Source organism: Zalophus californianus, chromosome 7 (genome assembly GCF_009762305.2).
Source record: "Zalophus californianus isolate mZalCal1 chromosome 7, mZalCal1.pri.v2, whole genome shotgun sequence".
Lineage (NCBI taxonomy): Eukaryota > Metazoa > Chordata > Mammalia > Carnivora > Otariidae > Zalophus > Zalophus californianus.
This window is the reverse complement of record NC_045601.1, coordinates 13,407,351-13,430,298: the sequence shown is the minus strand read 5'-3', so window position 1 is coordinate 13,430,298 and position 22,948 is coordinate 13,407,351. Positions and strand designations below refer to the sequence as shown.

At 35.3% G+C, this 22,948-nt stretch overlaps 1 protein-coding gene across 1 annotated transcript in view; it reads left to right on the top strand.

Annotated features, from left to right (window-relative positions):
• Positions 1–8,741: 8,741 nt before the first annotated feature.
• OPRM1 (opioid receptor mu 1) overlaps positions 8,742–22,948 on the top strand; it is a 73,633-nt gene continuing 59,426 nt past the window's right edge. The window contains 3 exon segments of the mRNA XM_027601049.2: positions 8,742–8,777; positions 8,779–8,880; positions 8,975–9,417. Coding sequence (XP_027456850.2) covers positions 8,742–8,777; positions 8,779–8,880; positions 8,975–9,417 — 581 coding nt within the window.

The following is a 22,948-nucleotide window of genomic DNA, read 5'->3' as shown; positions in this document are numbered from 1 at the left end:
TAGAACAGATCAACGAAACTAGGAGCTGGTTCCTTGAAAGAATTAATAAGATTAACAAATCCCTGGCCAGACTTCCCAAAAAGAAAAGAGAAAGGACCCAAATCAACAAAATCATGAATGAAAGAGGAGAGATCACAACCAACACCAAAGAAATACAAACAATTATAAGAATATATTATGAGCCACTATATGCCAGCAAATTAGATAACCTGGAAGAAATGGATGCATTCCTAGAGATGTATCAACTACCAAAACTGAACCAGGAAGAAATAGAAAACCTGAACAGACCTATAACCACTAAAGAAATTGAAGCAGTCATCAAAAATCTCCCAACAAACAAAAGCCCAGGGCCAGATGGCTTCCCAGGGGAATTCTACCCAACATTTAAGGAAGAATTAATACCTATTCTCCTGAAAATGTTCCAAAAAATAGAAATGGAAGGAAAACTTCCAAACTTGTTTTATGAGGCCACCATTACCTTGAACCCAAAACCAGACAATGACCCCATCAAAAAGGAGAATTACAGACCAATATCCTTGATGAACATGGATACAAAAATTCTCACCAAAATACTAGCCAATAGGCTCCAACAGTACATTAAAAGGATTATTCAGCATGACCAAGTGGGATTTATCCCTGGGCTGCAAGGTTGGTTCAACATCCGCAAATCAATCAATGTGATACAATACATTAATCAAAGAAAGAACAAGAACCATATGATCCTCTCAGTAGATGCAGAAAAAGCATTTGACAAAGTACAACATCCTTTCTTGATCAAAATTCTTCAGAATATAGGAATAGAGGGTACATACCTCAATATCATAAAAGCCTTCAATGACACAAAGGATCTGTACTCAGAAAACTATAAAATACTCATGAAAGAAATTGAGGAAGACACAAAGAAAGGGAAAAATGTTCCATGCTCATGGATTGGAAGAACAAATATTGTGAAGATGTCAATGCCACCTAGAGCAATCTATACATTTAATGCAATCCTTATCAAATATCATCCACTTTTTTCCAAGAAATGGAACAAATAATCCTAAAATTTGTATGGAACCATAAGAGACCCCAAATAGCCAGAGGAATGTTGAAAGGGAAAAGCAATGCTGGTGGCATCACAATTCCAGACTTCGAGCTCTATTACAAAGCTGTCATTAACAAGACAGTATGGTACTGACACAAAACAGACACATAGATCAATGGAATAGAATAGAGAGCCCAGAAGTGGACCCTCAACTCTATGGTCAACTCACCTCTGACAAAGCAGGAAAGAATGTCCAATGGAAAAAAGATAGTCTCTTCAACAAATGGTGTTGGGAAAATTGGACAGCCACATGCAGAAGAATGAAACTGGACCATTTCCTTACACCACACACAAAAATAGACTCCAAATAGTTGAAAGACCTTAATGTGAGACAGGAGTCCATCAAAATCCTAAAGGAGAACACAGGCAGCAACCTCTTTGACCTCAGCCGCAGCAACTGCTTCCTAGAAACATCACCAAAGGCAAGGGAAGCAAGGGCAAAAATGAACTATTGGGACTTCATCAAGATAAAAAGCTTTTGCACGGCAAAAGAAACAGTCCACAAAACCAAAAGACAACCGACAGAATGGGAGAAGATATTTGCAAATGACATATCAGATAAAGGGTTAGTATCCAACATCTATAAAGAACTTATCAAACTCAACACCCAAAGAACAAATGATCCAATCAAGAAATGGGCTAAAGACATGAACAGCCATTTTTCCAAAGAAGACGTCCAAATGGCCAACAGACACATGAAAAAGTGCTCAACATCGCTCGGCATCAGGGAAATCCAAATCAAAACCTCAATGAGATATCACCTCACACCAGTCAGAATAGCTAAAATTAACGAGTCAGGAAACGACAGATGTTGGCGAGGATGCGGAGAAAGGGGAACTTTCCTACACTGTTGGTGGGAATGCAACCTGGTGCAGCCACTCTGGAAAACAGTATGGAGGTTCCTCAAAAAGTTGAAAATAGAGCTGCCCTATGACCCAGCAATTGCACTACTGGATATTTACCCCAAAGATACAAATGTAGGGATCCAAAGGGGTATGTGCACCCCAATGTTTATAGCAGCCAATGTCCACAATAACCAAACTATGGAAAGAGCCTAGATGTCCATCGACAGATGAATGGATAAAGAAGAAGTGGTATATATATACAATGGAATATTATGCAGCCATCAGAAGGAATGAAATCTTGGCATTTGCAATGACGTGGATGGAACTGGAGGTTATTATGTTGAGCAAAATAATTCAATCAGTGAAAGACATGTATCATATGATCTCACTGATATGAGGAATTCTTAATCTCAGGAAACAAACTGAGGGTTACTGGAGCGGTGGGGGGTGGGAGGGATGGGGTGGCTGGGTGATAGACATTGGGGAGGGTATGTGCTATGGTGAGTGCTGTGAATTGAGTAAGACTGTTAAATCACAGACCTGTACCTCTGAAACAAATAATACATTATATGTTTAAGAAAAAGAAAGAAGATAGTAGAAAGGGAGAAATGAATGGGGGGAAATCAGTGGGGGAGACGAACCATGAGAGACTATGGATTCTGAGAAACAAACTGAGTGTTCTAGAGAGGAGCGGGGTGGGGGCGATGGGTTAACCTGGTGATGGGTATTAAAGAGGGCACATACTGAATGGAGCACTGGGTGTTATACACAAACAATGAATCATGGAACACTACCTCAAAAACGAATGATGTAATGTATGGTGATTAACATAACATAATAAAATAAAAAAAATAAATAAAACATAAAAAAAGTCTAAACCAGTGGTTCTGAAGGTGAGGTCTAGGGATTCCTGGGGTCTCTAAGACTCTTTCAAGGGATCCATGAGGTCAAACTGTTTTTATAATTTAAAAAAAAAAGAAAGTTACACAGCTTTTTCACAGTGTTGAAGTTTGCATTAATAGTACAAAAGAAATGATAGGTTGAAACTCCTAGGACCTTGTCACTGTATTTTTCACAACACACTTTCACAGAAGAGAAGAAAAAATTTTCCGTTTTTAAAACATCATTGAAGGATCAGTAAAAATAGTTAATTTTATTAAATCTTGACCCTTTAGGGCGCCTGGGTGGCTCAGTTGGTTAAGCATCTACCTTCGGCTCAGGTCATGATCCCAGGGTCCTGGGATGGAGCCCCACTTCAGGGTCCCTGCTCGCTCTCTCTCAAATAAATAAATAGACTCTTTTAAAAATAAAAATAAAAAATAAATCTTGACCCCTGAGTATATGTCTTTTTGATATTTTGAATGATAAAATGGAAAGTACACATAAAGCACCTCTGCTGCATACCAGAGTAGGATGGTTGTCTCCAGGAAAAGCATTTCTGTGATGTGGGGGTGAACTGAACTATTCCATGGACTACTATTATACTTAAAATATGACTGAAAGATAAACTACGTGTATTCAGAATTGTATGTTTGGCAAATATTTTCCTAAAAATGAAGGAAATGAGCCTGTCATTTCAAGGAAAACTGAAGATATTTCTTACCAAAGATAAAATCCAGTCTTTCAAGAAAAATTGGAAATTAGAAAAATTTGTCTTCCATTGTGGCTTGATAACATCCCAGTATCTGAGGAAATTTCCTATAATACCAGTGGTGACATTAACAAATGTGATTTTTATTTATATTATATAGTGGACTGTTTCAGCATTTGGAAAATTGACATAATCCAGTAAACCAACATTTTCCAAATGATCAATGCATGATTTACAAAATCATGCATGAGTAGCAGATTCATTCAAAATGGAAGATAAACCAATGGATTTTAATGTAACAGAACTCATGAAAAAAATCACTACTTCAATTTCCACAATGCAACTAACCTTTAAGTAACTAACACTTGTTAAGTTTGGGTTAGTATCAAAGAAAAATATCACAATTATCTGCAAAGGCCACCGAAATACTCTTCCCCTTTCTAACCACGTATTTGTGTAAGGCTATATTTTCTTCATATCTTTCAACCAAACAACATATTGCAACCGACTGAATGAAGAAGCAGATATGAGAATCCAAATATCTTCTTCTCAAACAGACATTAAAAAAAAAAAAAACCCATAACGTAAAACAATGCCACTCTTCTCACTAAATATTGTCTTACTTTGGAAAATATAGTGTTTTTTTCCCTAAAAAAATGTTTACCTATAATAAGTTTACTGTTATTATTTTAAATGAATTGGTAAATGCTTTTAAATTTTTTGTTTTCATTTTTGATGTTATAAATTGTGATAAATAATAACCTACATAAACCAAAGTTTCTATGAATCATCAATAATTTTTAAATATGTAGTCTTGAGACCAAAAAATCTGACAACTTTTTGTCTAAATATAAAGTGATAAATGACTGTAATAGAGTAATGGCAGTCCTCTATAACTGGAAATTGAAGAGAAAGACTCAAATAGAAATGAGGATCCATATTTTAAGAAAGATATTTAGGCCTATGAATCACTTAAACTAGCTGCGTTTATGAATTACTCAAGAGAGTTAACTGAGTTGGACTCATAGATACCATCTTCAGGTCCTTAAAGGAATCAGGCCCTTTGAGGTCAGTTTTTTGCTATTAAATATACTGTAACATTTCCTGTAATTCATCTTGATAATCTTCAAGCCACATACAACAAGATATAAAAATCCAAAAGGTGAAGGATAAATACTTTTACATACAAAGGAACATTATTCAGCCATAAAAAAGAATGAAACCTTGTCATTAGTGACAACATGGGTGGACTTAGAGAGTTTTATGCTACATGAAATAAGTTGGAGAAAGGAAAATACTGCATGATTTCACTTATATGTGGAATCTGAGAAACAAAACAAATGAACAAACAAAAGAAAACAGAAACAGATTCAGAGACAGAGAACAAACTGCTGATTGCCAGAGGGAGGTAGGGGGACAGGGAAAATGGGTGTAGAGGAGAAGGAGGTACAGGCTTCCAGTTATAAAGTAAATGAATCATGTCATGGGGATGAAAGGTACAGCATAAGGTTTATAGTCAATGGTATTATAATAGCATTATGTGGTGACAGGTGGTAGCTATACCTGTGAGCACAGCATACAGAGTCGTTGAATCACTATGTTGTACACCTCAAACTACCATGTCATTGATAACACACTAAAGCTTAAGGAAATTAAAGGTTATGTGCTTAGAATCTATGTTATATAAAATAATTAAGCATGTAATAAATTGACTTATGTATTTACATTTCACCTCTTTTTACAAGAGACCTGAGATTTCACACCAGACTTAAGACCACTCTGGGAGGAAATATGCAATTAAGAGAAAAGAGAGAACACCCCACAGGGCAACTAAGATATAACAGAAACTGGAACTTGAGGTCCTTTAATACTATATATTAAGTGTGGTATCAATTTTTTATTTGTATAACAACTTTTCCCTGGGTTTCTCAAGACTGTCCTACAATATTTGAAAAAGAAATTGAGTCTGTCCTGCATTTTCTTAAATTTTGTTTTGAATAGATAGGAGATACTGAGATATAGATGTTAATATAATTTAAGGAAAGACTTGCATTGATGTCCAGAAAATCCTGCATTCAAAATAGAAATAATAATTTCCTTAATGAAACTTGAGAAAAAATAATAGAAAAGGAAAACATCAAATTTCAGTTAAAAATAGGTAGTTGAAGCCCAGAGTTCAAATACCTACTCGATAGAATAATTGTATATTTATAAAATAGAGTAAAAAAAATGATGTTTCTAGAGAAGGACAATGGGAATTTGTACTCTGTGACAGTAATTCTAAGAGAAAAGTCCCATGGCCAGTCCATATGTCTGTTCATTTAAGTCCTGGCTAGTTAACAGAATATACTGAATTTAAAAGGACAAATGTTATTATTATATTCATAAAAGAGTTTTTTTCAAGCTGTACCATTTAAAAAATCACCCAGATTATTTTAGATGATATTATTGTCTTAGTTTGGGCTGCTATAACAAAAATAACATAAACTGAGTTGTTTATAAACAAGAGAAACTTATTTCTCAGTTCTGAAAGCTGGAATCCCAAGATCAGAGTGCCAGCAGGGTCAGGTTTTGATAAGGGTCTTCTTCCATGGTGACGACTGCCCAACTGCTCTTTTCTCATTGTACCCTCAAATGGTGAAAAGGGAGCTAGAGAGTTTTCTGGAGTTTCTTTTATAAAAGTAACAGTCCCATTCTTGAAGGCTCCGTCCTCATAACCTAATTGCTTCTCAAAGACCCTATCTCCTAATACCACCACACTGGGTGTTAGGATTTTAACATATGAATTTTGGAGGGACACAAACATTCAGTTGGTAACATTTATGAAACATATGCTAATTATATCTCAATTAAATTAACATATTATATATGTACACATACTATATATTTAATACATAGAGAAGGAGAGTCCACTATGTATTAAATACTATGTAGTGAGCAGGCCTGCCCTCAGGAATCATATTGTACAGTATATAAAGCTGGAAGGGTAAATAAAACATATAAAGTAGGAAGCAGGCATACAAAAGATGACAGAATCACAATTCCAAAAGATTTTGTTAGATATGAATCATGAACTAGATCTAACGAGATACAATTTAAAAATTAAAAATCTACTTGTTGTACTCATCTCTCTAGACAACTATAAATTTATAGGAGAAGAAAAACATAACTTACAAGGTATGAGAAGTCAGCTCCTGTGTTCAAAAACAATTGTATCTATTTTAAAACTCCAGCACCTGACCCAAAGTAGACCTTTAATAAATATCTATTGAACTCGTTTGGATCATGTTTAGAGAATGTTGCCAATACTAAACCTCAGGAGTGTCAAGAAAGCAATGTGACTTCAAAAAAAAAATGTTAATGGGACCTTCCAATACCTGTGTCAGTAGAAAGAAAAGTTATAATCTTGCTCAATTTTTATTGGTCATGCCAACTTAGGGTATTGTTTTTAGCTTTGGAGCTGTACCTTAAGAACAGACATACAAAAAAAAAAAAAAAAGAAAGAAAGAAAAGAAAAGAACAAGAACAAACATAAAACTATAATGTGAATAGAAAAAAAGGGAAAACTACTGAAAAATACCAAAACTACATTTTATAAGAAACAGCCAAAAGAAGCTAAAATTTAACTTGTAGAAGAGACTACTTATTTTCAAATATATGAAATGGAGGAATAATAAGCTATCATTTATTAAATAACTACTATTGTATACCTCATTTAATCCTGCTAACAGAATTATTAGGTATTATTAACATTTTTTACTGATAAGAAAACCGTCACTCAGTGAGATAAAGTAACATATTCAAACTCACACAGCTAAAAAGTTATAAATCCAAAATTCACAAAATGATTTGAGCCCAAGACCAGGGCTTATTATATTGTGTTTATTTGTCTTTCACACGAAGTAAGCTTAAACTGGTTCTATGTGTCCTCAAGAGACTAAATAATGCCAGACAGATTTCAGCTCAGTATGTGTGAATTGATATACTAGTTCATATGAGAATACATGGCAAGGTATTTTTACTAGTCCTTAGGAGATCTCTGTGATCTTTTATTGCTAAAATTATACCCTTTAGTGTAAAAGGATAAAAATAATACTAAAAATTGGCAAAGTAACCTATGATTAATGGAGTTTACCTATGAGTAATCTGTTTTCAAGAAAATGGTAAAAATCATATTGGAATTAAATGTTCTTTCCAAGCTCCCTGACCTACTCCTCTCCCTGTTCCCCAAGAGTATTGCTTTCTACAACCAATTGGGGATATCTAATACCAATGCATATTGTTAAAAGATATATACATACACAAATACACTTACAGTTATAAGATTTACTTCAGAATTAGTGTTAATTTACCAAAAAAACAAATAAACAACAACAGAAATATCTTATCCCTGGTTGATTTACAAATTTATTTCTAAAATAGAAGTATTTGGGGTCTTGGAAGTTAGGTATTAAATTTTAAAATGTATCAATATTTCTCAACCTTGTGTGGGCCACTCCAGTTCCAGATGTTTGTGAAATTCCTCCTGGAATCTCTACACTAGAAAACAGACTGAAATAATGCAAATGTTTGATTTTGACCACCTTCTACTGAGAAGCACATGTTCATGTAGGAAGTCAGGCAATAAAAGGGATAATAAATAATTCTAAACGGATCTTTGAGATTTAGATGTGGAGGATCACCATTATCCTTAGCTGGCTGTCCTGGATGCCACAACCCCCTGATTTCTGTAAACCAGTTCTTGTGCCTCCAAGATAGAAATCAGATGTAACTAGAACTTCTACTTTAAGAGAAATTAGGGGAATATGGAGTGAAATGAATAGGTTTCCTACACAAAAGTTTGTTTCTCACTTCTTTTTCAGAGAAAGGACCACTTTTGTTTCAGACAGGTTTAAAGGGTGGAAAATTCTCATTTAGCGATGTAAAAAACACGGTTACTTTTGTGTGGACGTGCAGGCAAGGCTGACTAAAGAAAAGGAGTTTGTGTACCCTGTCCTGAATGATTTCAGCAGACTGGAGGGCTGGAAGAACGTTGGGGTGTAAGATTGTCCGGGTTGCACCAGGCCAATGTCTTTCCTTTCATATTATACAGAGAAAACGGCGCTGGGAAAATAGATTGATGTCAGCCCCCTTTCTTATGCTTTACTGCTGCGGAGAACTAACTCTGTCTCCCCCGCCCCTTCCCTTCAACTCCCTTCCCCATTCTGCCCCTCCTTAGATGTGTTTGCACGGATGAGTGCCGAATGGGGAGACAGACCAACTCGTTGGATCGCTTTGCGCAAAATCCACCCCTTCTCTCTCCTCCCTCCCCTCCAGCCTCCGGATCCCGCACAGCCCTCCCTCCCCTTCCCACAGCGGTGTGGGTTGAAGATGTGTCTCTACTACTAAGGCGGAAGGGGGCTACAAGCAGTGGATAATGTCAGATGCCCAGCTCTCCCCTTCTACCTAAAGCTCCTCTCTGGCTGCACCAGGGTTAGTCTCTGTAAGAAATAGCAGGAACTGTGGCAGCGGCGAGAGGAAGCGGCTGAGACGCGTGGAACCTGAAAAAGTCTGGGTGCTCGGGTTTACCTCATAGCGAGGTCCCAGCCAGCCGTCAGCACCATGGACAGCAGCACCGTCCCCACCAACGCCAGCAATTGCACTGATCCCTATACGCACTCTTCAAGTTGCTCCCCAGCACCTAGCCCCGGTTCCTGGGTCAACTTCTCCCACCTAGATGGCAACCTGTCCGACCCATGCGGTCCGAACGGCACCGAGCTGGGCGGGAGCGACAGCTCGTGCCCTCCGACCGGCAGTCCTTCCATGATCACAGCCATCACCATCATGGCCCTCTACTCCATCGTGTGCGTGGTGGGTCTCTTCGGAAACTTCCTGGTCATGTATGTGATTGTCAGGTAAGGAAGGCGCCAGGGCTCCCACCAGAGACTTCAGCAGCTAATAAGGGCATAAAGGGACAACTGACCCCCCAGGAAGTGTTTGGCGGGAGGATGAGAGAAGGGAGGTAAACAAGGGAGAATAAGGGGGCGATGGTGATAGAGTGGTTATTGTGAGTGCAAAAATCCACTTTTCTCTTTTTCCCTCCGCTGTTAAAAAAAGAATGAAAAATTTCAGAAACAGAGAAGTTGCCTTGGTAGAAGATGTAAAGCTCTGGGAGGAAAAAAAAATGCTCTTAGAGTTCACTTACACTGAGCCAAGAGGGCTCCTGGGCACAGAATCCCACAGTCCCTTCCACAGGAACTGTGGAAACAGTAATTTGCGAATAAGGAAGAGGAATTCTAGTTAGATTTCCTGATGAGGGGGTCAATCCCCTTCTCAGTTCTTTTCAGACATGAACCTTCGCAACTTTCCTACCCCTGCTGGTTTCTGCGTACTTTACTGTACCATGCCGTCCCCCCCCCCCGTTTGCTTGTCACACTTGTCCTTACCCCACCGTTCCTTCCATCCTGAGGCCACACTCAATGAGAAAGTTTTTCTGGGGTCTCTGTACAGTTAATAGTGTTGCTTTGTAGTAACAAAAGTGACAGTTGTGTTGCCTAGACCATTTTGCAGTTGGCAGCTGCCAGATCTGCTAGGAGAGTCACAAACTGAATTGGGAATAGATGATGTGGTTCAGGAGAAATGCAGGGCATGACTGTTTTCCAAATCCTCTGAAAGTGGAAGTCAATTAGAAGTGACCAAAAGCAGCATAATTCTGGAGTATAAACCATTATATAGGAAGTTCCAGTGGTTGTTCTGGGAGGAAAAACTGTCTTTATCAGTGAAATTATTTCAAAAGAGTTTGTGGCCCATTTTCTGTTTACCTAGATGTTCCAGATTTATTTGGCAAAGAGTGTGCAAGCTTTCAATATTAACTATGTTAGTGTTGGTATGCATATTCAAGTCCAACATGCTAATAATGGGATACTATATATTCATTTTTGCTAAAGTAGATAAATATTTTAACACTTTAAAATGGTTTCTAATTTGGGATTTTCTTCCTACTCAGGGCTTATGTACGTAGTGAACATGGCATCTTCATACTTAGTTACAATATTTACTTCATCTATTCAGCAAGTACTGCAGGCTTTAATGGAGTTCCTTAATCATTTAACAATCATCTTTCCTATTATGTTTTCATGATCAAGGTTTGTGAGTTGCTTGTAATTGATTATTTCTTGTATGTCTGATTTCCTTAACTAATGATTGTTAAAGGATAAAACTAATTTCTCTAATCTTTTGATGAGGAATAAGATAAGTAGTGTCTCTGAGAAAAGAGCACCATCTATTGAAAAGAAGGCTAACAACAGAAGGGAAAGTGCAGGAAGGAAATCAATGGAAGAATTTATTTTTGAAAACATTTACCGTGTATAATCTAATACAAAGACTCATATCAAAGATAAAAACTGAGTCTCACTTACAGTTATAATAAAAATCATAATTAAAGTTCTGCCTTATGAAGAGAAAATATGTTTCTCATTCGTCCTAAGAAAATTCATAGAATCATAAGCTGATAGGGCTAGAAGGGAAACTAGAGCTTACCTACGCCAGATGAGTAAACTGAGGCACAGAAAATATCAATGATTTCTTCAAGGAGAAATAGTTCTTTAGTTCAATAACACTATTATTAGTTCAATATATTATATTAGTTCAATATAATATCTATCTTAGCCAATATAATTTTCTTATTAGAGTGGCAAATCATGATTTAATTCAACTAAAATATTGACAGAGTAGATTCAATTAGCTGTAATAATGTGGAAATAATAAAGTACCCCAAATTTATGTCTGGAATCCTGGAGAATAAAGGATGAAGAGAAATTACCAAAGTGTCTAGAAATCCTGCTGTCTGAAACATAATCCTTTATTCCCTTTTATTGCTCCTCTTGGTATTGTCCTTCCTTATTTTTCTCCCCTCTAGCTTATACTTTTCTATAAAGAGGGAGCCAATAAAGCAGCAACTGGCTGTGAAATAAGATTGGTCTTATTTCAGTGTTTAAGAGATTGCTGGTTGATTGAGTTTGTTTTAAAGTCATTACTTCTGACCTCTTGATGACTTGGAGAAGGATAGTGACATTGCATCTTAGTGAGAACATGATATTATGCTTTATTTCTTTGCACTGAAAGTTCGAACAAAATGCAGTATGATTTGAAAGGTTACCCCAAACATCCATCCATGACAGGTTGGGTGTTTAATTCCATAGTCAGGTAACCCTCTGAGAATATGACTGCAAAACAGAAAAATGGACAGTTTAGTGACCAATGAAGTAATGAAGAAAGCATTTGGGGATTGAAGAAAATATGTTTATTTAGCTTAGAATATTTAAGTGGACTGTCTCCAGGCTGTGGTGTTTTCACTACAAAATGATTGTTCAGAGATATTATTGCCTCTGTTAAAAAGATGACTATAATGCTACATCTATTAAATTACTGAGGTGAAATTCTCACTTCCTGCTATTATTTAAAATTCAACAAATACTTTTGAATGGTCAAGTGCAGTTAATGGTCAAGTTAGTCTTCTATCCAGATTAAGGTGATATTTATTAGAACGTTTTAATACATCAAATGAATTATGAGTCTCAGATGACTATAGCAACCAAACCAGCAACAAAAGTAAGTGGTAATACAGATGCCATGATTAATACTTTTCTGCTCTGTGTCTTAACTCCATCATCATTGTACCTTCATCAACAACATTATTAAATAGTATAACTTAAGAAGGATTCTTACCCAGTGCTGTTCTAAGGAACGTAAGGGAGGAAAAGAGACACCATCATATGATCCAAAGATTTAAAATCCAGATGTTAAATGATAAAAATGTTATAACTATTTGCCACATGAAAACTTTTTCAGTTTTAAAGAAAATAATATTTGCAAGATAATAATATTATAAAAATTACCACAGATTCTAAAGAATATGGAGATAAAATATTATAAAATGTAGCAATTATTTAAAATGGGATGATACTTTACTATTGTCAGGAATGTTTTCTAGGGGCACTTGACTGGCTTAGTCCATAGAGCACACAACTCTTAATCTTGGGGTTGTGAGTTCAAGCCCCATGTTAAATGTGGAGATTACTTAAAAATCAAATCTTTAAAAGAAAAAGAATGTGTTTTTTCTTTTAAATTAACCAAAATAGTACACAAAGTTATAGCCACCAGGAATGTTTCACTTCCTGAGAACACTTGACCCAAGTATAGAATTAACCATAAATATAAAAACTGATATTGCCCCAAATTATTTATTTTGTGAGATTTTGTTCCAAATGAATATGGCCTTTGCACACACCATTTAAAAAAGTAGAGGGTTGGAAACCGTTAGATCTTTATGAGCTGTGAAAACCATCCTTCCAATAAATTAACAATGAAGAGTGCCAAATGATACTGCCTTCATTTATCAGATTATTTCTTACTTTGACTAGATGAATTCTCAATGTGACTAGTTATCAGAGCAGAGCATTTAAATATATGCAAGATTTTATTGTCTTTTTCTTTCACTAAAAAGTATTTCTCATTTTAAAACACTTGTTCTATATACTAAATATTTGATTTAGGTTTAAGCTACAAAGTGATCAGTCATGCCTGATTGGAACAGAACTACAAGCTCTTTTACTTCATATATAAGTTGCTGGGAAAATAAGGAATAACAATATTTTATCTAAGGTTATATATATTGTGTATATATATATATATATACACATCTATTTACAAATACATATATACATATGAATTAATTTCAATGCATATGTCCCTGAATATGATCACTAGTAATTTTTATAAAATAAAAAAGAAAGTTGTTTATTTAGAAAGCTCATATACAAATAAAGCTCACTTTCTTTTTTTAAAACTATAAAATATCCTTGTTAGAAGACGGATTTAAAGGGAAAAAAACCCTGCTAAATAAAATCTGTCTTTGACATAATGGTTTACATGAAAACCTAAGAATTTAATTGTATTCCTTTCACTTCACAATGGAGAGCTTCTAGTATCATCTATTACAATTTCAACTTTAACTGCTATGTCCCATACAGGTGCTAATTCTGTCAGAACAGTCTTCTTCAGTGTGCCCCAGAAAATAAAAGTTGCTTTTCATTTCCTTAATTGTAAGCTGTGTCTGTCATTCGCATAGTGTTATCACTGAGTTTCTTTTCCTTCTCTCCTTTCTTTCTTGAAAGAATGAGCTATCTTATATTTTATGAAATATTTCCAACATAAAGGAATGTATAGAGAGTAATAGAAGATTCTTCACCTTTAAAAATTATATATAATTATACAGCACCTGTGTGGCTCAGCCTTTAAGCATCTGCCTTCCACTCAGGTCATAATCCCAGCGTCCTGGGATCAAGCCCTGTATCAGGCTCCCTGCTACGTGGGAAGCCTGCTTCTCCCTCTCCCACTCCCCCTGCTTGTGTTCCCTCTCTCGCTGTGTCTCTCTCTGTCATAAATAAATAAAATCTTTAAAAAAATAAAAAATAAATATAAAAATTATATATAATTATAATTATATATACTTCTAGTAATATAAATTATATATTATACATAATAATATCCATTATTTATATCATTATATAATATATAATTCATAATTATATGTTATATAATACATAATTATATATATACAAAATAATGTGTAATTTATAAATTATATTACATATATAAAATATATATATATAAGAAGTTTCCTCTCATCTCCTATTATACTGTCTCCCCAGAGACTATTACTATTATAAATTTGGTGGTTATTATTCATGCATATTTTTTAAACTTTTATTTCTGATGTGTGTTTCCACAAACAAAATATAATCTTTTAAACATGTTCTTTGAATTTTACATATTAAACATTTATATTTTACATTAATGTTAATTTAGACATAATTTCATTATTTTCCCAGAGTTGTTCTAGTTCCAGCAGATCAATGATAGAAACAAGATGTCAAAGAACTAGCCCTCCTTAATACTTTTAACTTATCTCTAAATCTGTGTTAAAATTTATTGTAAAGATTTCGGGAAAATTTTCTGGCAACTACTACAGTAAGTAAATCTGTCATAAATAAAACCTAGGTATAATTTCTCTACTTCTAAGAAGGAAATAAAAATAATTGGTTTCTGACTACTTCAAAATGGCATTCAAGTGATAAATGCTAACAATACTTACTTCAGGATTTTGAATATCTTAGAGAACTTTTTGTACATAAAATTTAAAAATGTTACTTCTTCTAGTATTCTACTTTAGGTATTAATTGAAATAAAATTATTTTGGTCAGCAGGAACAGATAAACTGGTTTCCATAAATAATGTAAAACAATGTGACATTTTAAAATATATTAATGATAAATACCAAGACTAAATGTTGTGTGAAATTTTAAAATATGAGAATTTCATATCTTTAACCTTCATAAAATTTAATGTATATGAACTAAAATAAAGATTTATGACAGTAGTCTCCAAATTTGTTTATAGACATAGACACTTACTTCAAGAACTCTTAAGCCAATATATGAAAGAGATCAAATGAGCTATTCAGGATTAATCACATGCTGGGGCCAGAGAGTACGGCTCAACTGCCATCCCCATCCTACCCTCCATTGCTATCCCCAAGGCACTTTCATGGAATTTCTAGAGTTCCCTCAGGCAATATTGTAAAACAATGGTTTTCATATTGTTTCAGACCTTTGTTGTACCCCACCTCTCATCCTGCAGCTCATCTTTTACTTCAGTGATTGGTATGACAGTCAGTTTTGCCCGGATACAATTTGCTAACTCTCCACCCTATCTATATCTACATCCCTTGCCTATGGCCCTGGAAGTTCTCTGATTCCACCACCCTCCACAGAAACCATCCTGGTACTAACAAATCAGAAAGAATGAGGAAATTGCTGCCCCATGAGACAACTGTTGACTGAGGAAATGAGAGACTGTGCACAAATGGTCCCCTAAGCTTCCTTCTACACTTAGGTACATGGTTCTAAGGAGCAGACCACAAGGCACATTAGAAGTTGTGGTCCACTTTGTGTGCATTTCAAGAACATTCTTTTCCTTCTTTCTTTCCTTCATTCTTTTCATTCTTTCCTTCTTTTCCTTCTTCCTTTCTACTCCCCCACCTCTGTTCCCACTTCTATTCCCTACAATTGCTTTCCAAAATGATTCACCTTCACACCAATTCTTGTTATTTTATAATTGGCTACAACGTGTTGGCACAGTAAAATCTGACTAATAAACAGAGCTTTACATATTCATAGAGTATAGGTTTTCCTTAATAATTAAAATTCTTAAGAAAAATTTGAATAAGTAACCCAAATTAGAACAATGAAGAGTTCATGAGCGAAGCTTTTCCTTTTATTTGTTTTCCTACCTCAAGATTCAGGAAAGTCTTTTTTAGTACATTTTTGCTTTGTCGACATGGCGTAGACAAGTCATGTGTAGTGTTCAGTTACTTCTTGAGTTCAAGGTGATGGTGGCAGTAGGCTCTCTGATATGTAAAAGAAATAAAGCCTCCTGTGCCTTCTAACAAATTATCTAGACAAAAACTACCACCCCCTTCTCCACTGATTCCAAGTTGTATAATAACTATAAGAGTTCTTATAATAACTAAGCTCAAGAAAATTTCAGGGTCCTCAAAGTGAGCTGAAACAACAGCTACAAGAAATGTCATGTACAAGAAACATCATATAATGAATTTGTTCTAGCACTTCCTTTCCCTTAGCCATCTGTTCTTGCTTCAGGCCACTTTATTCCTTTCCCAACAAATTCTTCAGGCTGAGGGTCCTTGAACAAAGATAGACATTTAGAATGGAAAGGTCACATGGAAAAAAAGTTTTGCTTTAGCTCAGAACCCCAAGTGTCAATTGTGGCTCAACTTCAAATTGTTCTGTGCCTCATTCTCCTCATTTGTAAAAAGTGAGAATTAAACTAAAACTCTTGGAGTCCCTTCTAGTACTAAGAATTCCTACAGCAACTTCAAGGACTTGTTTCTCCATAATTTTTGTATCTATACTATCCAGAGAAAAAAGTAATGATCTGCCAATTTAAATAACTTCGGTTTCAATTCCATCTCACCCCCTTGGATTCTAAACAAGCTCAAATGGGTTCTGTCAGAGAGACAAAATGCCAAGTTTTGTGGTGGTCAATTAATACAATGAACCAAACCAAAAGCAACAGTCAAGCTTTATTCACTTACTGTGAGTGTGTAGGCAAGACATGAAAAAGGAAAAACGGTGTCAGCTCCCCAGTGTTCCATTTTTTCCCACAGAAGAGCACCAGGTTACATGTATGAGTATAGATGTGGCAGAGGGGAAAAGAAAGTCATCATGTTGCTGTGCAGGGAGCCCCAAACAAACATGTTTTAAGGACCTGAGGGCTAGGGGGAGGGAGAGGTGAAGGATAGGAATGGGAAAGTATGGAGTCAGAGAGGAGAGGAGTTTCTTCAAGAACTCCTGATATGGAGGTCTCAGCAGAGACACCTCGAAATAGCCTTGTCAAGGGCTCCTCAACAAGGAGGCTTCAAATGGAAGCTGTTGGACTAGCAATGCATATATATCTAAGAGCATGGTTGTTGAGGTGAAGGAGGGCCATGAGTCCTTGATCACAACTCCCTCCAGATTATGTACTAGTCTGTTGTGAGGAGGGCAGCTTCTCACAACATGAAGCCTGCCAGATAAGCCTTTGTAATTTCCTATGGTTGGGCCTTAAAGATCACACATAGGATTTTGCCTGAACTCAGACCTCTCAGATTCAGCTTAAACCCTGACACCTCTCTCCTCTCCACTCCTCTCCTCCCCTCTGTCTTTCTCTGTCTCCCCCTCTAACTCCCTCTCTCTCCCTTCCCACTCCCTCTTTCTCATTCTCTTTTTAATTCATGTAAAGATTGCTTTAATATTCACTTTCAGAAATTAATTATATTCTAGATGTTGCATTATCAAGTAGGGTGGATAGGGCTCTCACACATGATGGAATCCTGGATGGGTTTCAGTGAGAGATATTATTCTGTTCTGAATATAAGTTTCTGCCCAGGCAAGAATATTGTCAAGTACAGTTGTATTTTTTTTAACTCAATCATGTGTTATCCTGTTAGTTACATATAAGTAGATGTCCTAAAGTGATTCAAATGGTAATCATTCATACTAAAAATTATTCTTTATAATTTAAATTAATGACCAATAAGTTAAACCAAGGGCACCTAGGTGGCCCAAAGGGATAAATGTCCAACTCTTGGTTTGGGATCAGGTCGTGATCTCAGGGTCATGGGATCCAGCCCCACATCAGACTCCAGATTAAGCATGAAGTCCGCTTGAAATTCTGTCTCCCTCTCCCTCTGCCCCTCCCACTGGTATGCTCTCTCTCTCTCTCTCTCTCTCTCTCTCACAAATAAATAAATAAATAAATCTTTTAAAAAATAAAAAATAAATAAATTAAACCAACCTGACACATTCACTGTCTCCAAATACACTACATATTAATTTCTTCTATAGTTTTTTCTTTACTTTTTCTATTCTCCCCTTATCGTCTACTTTTTCTAATAAGATCCTTCTTATTCTTCAAGTCTCAACTTAAAGCCCCTCTTTGCAGCCTCCCCCACAGTACTTCTACAACCAAGTTCCCTGCAGCTTAACCCATGATAAAGGATCTGATTGTGAAAAATCTGGGCATTTTCTCATGCTTTTACAAAATGTCACTTCATAATCCTTGAAGAATTGATGTACAACTATCTGTCTGTAGTAGCTAAGAAATTAAACCATCTCAAGGTTGAACAACAGAACCATGGGTCTTTGAAATATTTTGCAATTCAAAGTTTTCAGCATTTCAAATTCACCTCAAATTATTCAGATGTAAATTCTCATTCAGACAATTCTCTCAATTCACTGCTTTGTTCATGGGCATTTAGCTTTTATAACTTGAGTCATGAAAACTCATCTGTACCAGTGGATTAATATCAACAAATCATAAATTCACACACACACGCACACAAGTAAATAAATAAGTAAATTCACATACATAGATAGATAAACAGATAGATGTTAGATGTGTAAGTCCAAAAATTTTAAATAGGAAACAGATTGAACTCTTCTGATTGAAATACAGAAAGTAAAATTTTAAAGAGTAAAAAGAATAAAAAGTTAATACAGTCAATTCTCATTATTCATGGTGGTTATGTTCTATGAAGTCATTGTGATTAGTAAATTAGAGAAGATGGAAGCTTTGCTTCTAGGGGAGTTGCAGGGTTAGGTTCCTATGAGCCTCTAGTTTCATTTGCATCAACTAATCAAAACATAACTTTCTGTTATTTGTGGTTCTGTTTAAAGGCATCTATTTACTGTATATTGTTGATTCATTAACATTGAATGTATGATCAACAGTATTATAACTAATGCCTTCATGAAGCTCATCTAAGATACCTACGTTCTCCATTAGACACATCACTACCATCTTGTACTTAGAAACCCCTGACAGCACTCCAGCACTCTGTTTGAGGTCCATTTTAAACACTGAGATCACCAACAAAAAACACAAAAATGCTATAAATGATTGACTTATTTCACTTAGCATAATACCCTCTAGTTCCATCCATGTCATTGAGGGTATGTGCTGTGGTGAGTGAGTGCTGGGTGTTGTGTAAGACTGATGAATCACAGACCTGTACCTCTGAAACAAATAATACATTATATGTTTAAAAAAAAAAAGAAGAAGAAGATAGTAGGAAGGGAAAAATGAAGGGGGAAATCAGAGGGGGAGACGAACCATGAGAGACTATGGACTCTGAGAAACAAACTGAGGGTTCTGGGGGGAGGGGGATGGGTTAGCCTGGTGATGCGTATTAAAGAGGGCATGTATCGAATGAAGCACTGGATGTTATATGCAAACAATGAATCATGGAACACTACATCAAAAACTAATGATGTAATGTATGGTGATTAACACAACATAACAAAATAAAATTTTAAAAAATAAAATTAATTAGTTAAAATTTAAAATTTAAAAAATGCTATAAATGTGTCACTAAATAAGAGGGTTCCTCTTTCTCCACATCCTCGCCAACATCTGTCATTTCCTGACTTGTTAATTCTGACTGGTGTGAGGTGGTATCTCATTGTGGTTTCGATTTGGATTTCCCCGATGCCTAGTGATGTTGAGCATTTTTTCATGTGTCTGTTGGTCATTTGTATGTCTTTTTTGGAGAAATGTCTGTTTATGTCTTCTGCCCATTTCTTGACTGGATTATTTGTTCTTTGGGTGTTGAGTTTGATAAGTTCTTTATAGATTGTGGATACTAGCCCTTTATCTGATAAGACATTCGCAAATATCTTCTCCCATTCAGTAGGTTGTCTTTTGGTTTTGTGAACTGTTTCCTTTTCTGTGCAAAAGCTTTTTAACTTACTGAAGTCCAAATAGTTCATTTTTGTCTTTGTTTCCCTTGCCTTTGAAGACATGTCACACTGCTAGTGGGAATGCATGCTGGTAGAGCCACTCTGGAAAATGATATGGAGGTTCCTCAAAAAATTGAAGATAGAGCTACCCTACAACTCAGCAATTGCACTACTAGGTATTTACCCAAAGGATAAAAACATAATGATCTGAAGGGGCACCTCCACCCCAATGTTTATAGCAGCAATGTCCACAATAGCCAAACTATGGAAAGAGCCCAAATGTCCATCAACAGATGAATGGATAAAGAAGGTGTGGTATATATACAATGGAATATTACTCAGCCATCAAAAAAGATGAAATCTTACCATTTGCAATGACATGGATGGAACTGGAGGGTATTATGTTAAGTGAAATAAGTCAATCAGAGAAAGACAATTATCACATGATTTCACTCATATGTGGAATTTAAGAAACAAAACAGGATCATAGGGAAGGGAGGGAAAAATAAAATAAGAAAATCAGAGAGGGAGACAAACCATGAGACTCTTAATTATAGGAAACAAACTGAGGGTTTCTGGAGGGGAGGTGGGAGTGGGATGGGGTAACTGGGCGATGGGCATTAAGGAGGACACATGATGTAATGAGCACTGGGTGTTATATGCAACTGATGAATCACTAAACTCTACCTCTGAAACTAATAATATACTATATGTTAATTAATTCAATTTAAATTTTAAAAAATAATAAAAAAAATGTGTCACTGAGAGCTGAAATGGGAAGGCAGAGTGTTGCTTTGATCTCGGCTGAGAACTTGGGCATCAGAGCAATTCAAATTTTTCATCACTCTATACATATCTGCAAATGACCACAAAAGCCCATAAGTAAATATTTTTAGGTTAAAATAAATTTTACCATGTAAGGTTGTTTGTAAATACAAAATCCATTAATAATGAGGATTGAGTGCATATGCAAATGTTTTCCAATGAAATATTTTAAAAACGCAGCCGAAGAAAAAAATCAGTATGTTCCGTATTAAATATAATGACAATTTCATGACATGAAGACAAGTTTTATGTTTTTTTTATCATTGATCATAATTAAAGGGAATAGCTTGAAAACAAAATGGATTCCCATATGAATCAATCATCAGTCTGTCACTAGGTACTAGGTTGGCACACAAATTTTAAAACATACATGATGCACAATGGTCCCATTTTCTCCGTAACCATGCCAGCATTTGTTATTTCTTTATTTTTTGATAATGGTCATTCTAACAGGTATGACGTGGTATTTCATTGTGCTTTTAATTTGCATTTCCCTAATGACTAATAATGTTGAATATTTTCCCATGTACCTGTTGGCCCTTTTGTATATCTTCTTTGGATAAATGTCTATTCGGGTCCTTTGCCCATATTTTAATCAGGTTATTTGTTTTCTTGTTATTGAGTTATATGAGTTCTCTATATACTTGGCTATTAACCTTTTATCAGATATATGGCTTGCAAATACTTTTTCCCATTCCATAGGTCATCTTTTCACTTTGTTTATGGTTTAATTTTTTTGTGCAGAAGTTTTTTATTTTGATGTAGTCCCATTTGTTTATTTTTTATTTTGTTGCCTGTGCTTTTTGTGTCATATCCAAAAGATCATTACCAAGACCTATGTCAAGGAAACTTGTTCCTAAGTTGTCTTCTAGGAGTTTCATGGTTTCAGGTCTTACGTACAAGTCTTGAGTCTATTTTGAGTTAATTTTTGTGAGTGGTGTAAGATATGGGTCCACTTTCATTCTTTTACATGTGAATATCCAATTTTCCAGCAACACTTAATTGGAGACACTGTCTTTTCTTCTTTGAGTATTCCTGGCTCCTCTGTCAAATGTTAGTTGACCATATACACTTGGGTTTGTTTCTGGGCTCTTGATTCTGTTAAATTGGTCTATTTGTCTGCTTTTATGCCAGTCCCATACTGTTTTTGAAGATGACAGCTTTATAATATAGCTTGAAATCAGGAAATGTTGTATCTCCTATTTTATTCTTCTTTCTCAAGATTTCTTTGGCTATTCATGGTCTTTTGTGGTTTCATACAAATTTTAGAAGTGTTTTTTCTACTTCTGTAAAAATGCCACTGGGATCTTGATAGGGATTGCATTGAATTATAGATGGCTTTGGTAGTATTGACATTTTAACAATATTAATTCTTCCAATACATGAACATGGGATACCTTTCCATTTATTTGTGTCCTCTTTGATTTCTTTCATCAATATCTTATAGTTTTCAGAGTAGAGAGATCTTTTTTTGTCCTTATCTTTATAATTTCTTTATTTTATTATGTTATGTTAATCATCATACATTCTATCATTAGTTTTTGATGTAGTGTTCCATGATTCATTGTTTGCATATAACACCCAGTGCTCCATTCAATACGTGCCCTCTTTAATACCCATCACCAGGCTAACCCATCCCCAGCCCTCTCCCCTCTAGAACCATCAGTTTGTTTCTCAGAGTCCATAGTCTTAGAGTAGAGAGATCTTTTATCTCCTTAGTAAAATTTATTCCTATTTTATTGTTTTGATGCAATCTTATATAATTGTTTTCTTAATTTCTCTTTCTGGTAGTTTGTTATTAATGTATAGAAGTGCAGCAGATTTCTGTATATTGATTTTGTATCATGCAGCTTTATTGAATTCATTTATTAATTCTAACAGTTTTTTTGGTAAAACTTTTAGGATTTTATATATATATATATATATATATATATATATATATATATATATATATATATATATAGTATCATGTCATCTGCAAAGAGTGACAGTTTTACTTCTTCCTTTCCAATTTGTTTTATTTTTTCTTTTTTGTTGCCTAGTTGCTGTGGCTAGGACTTCTAATACTATGTTGAATAAAATGACAAGAATGGGCACCCTTTTCTTAATCTTTATCTTAGAGGAAACCTTTCATTTTTTCACTGTTGTGTATTACATTAGCTTTGGGCTTCTCATATCTGACCTTTATTATATATATTGAGGCACATTCCCTCTATATCCACTTTGTTGAGGGTTTTTATCATAAATCGGTGTTGAATTT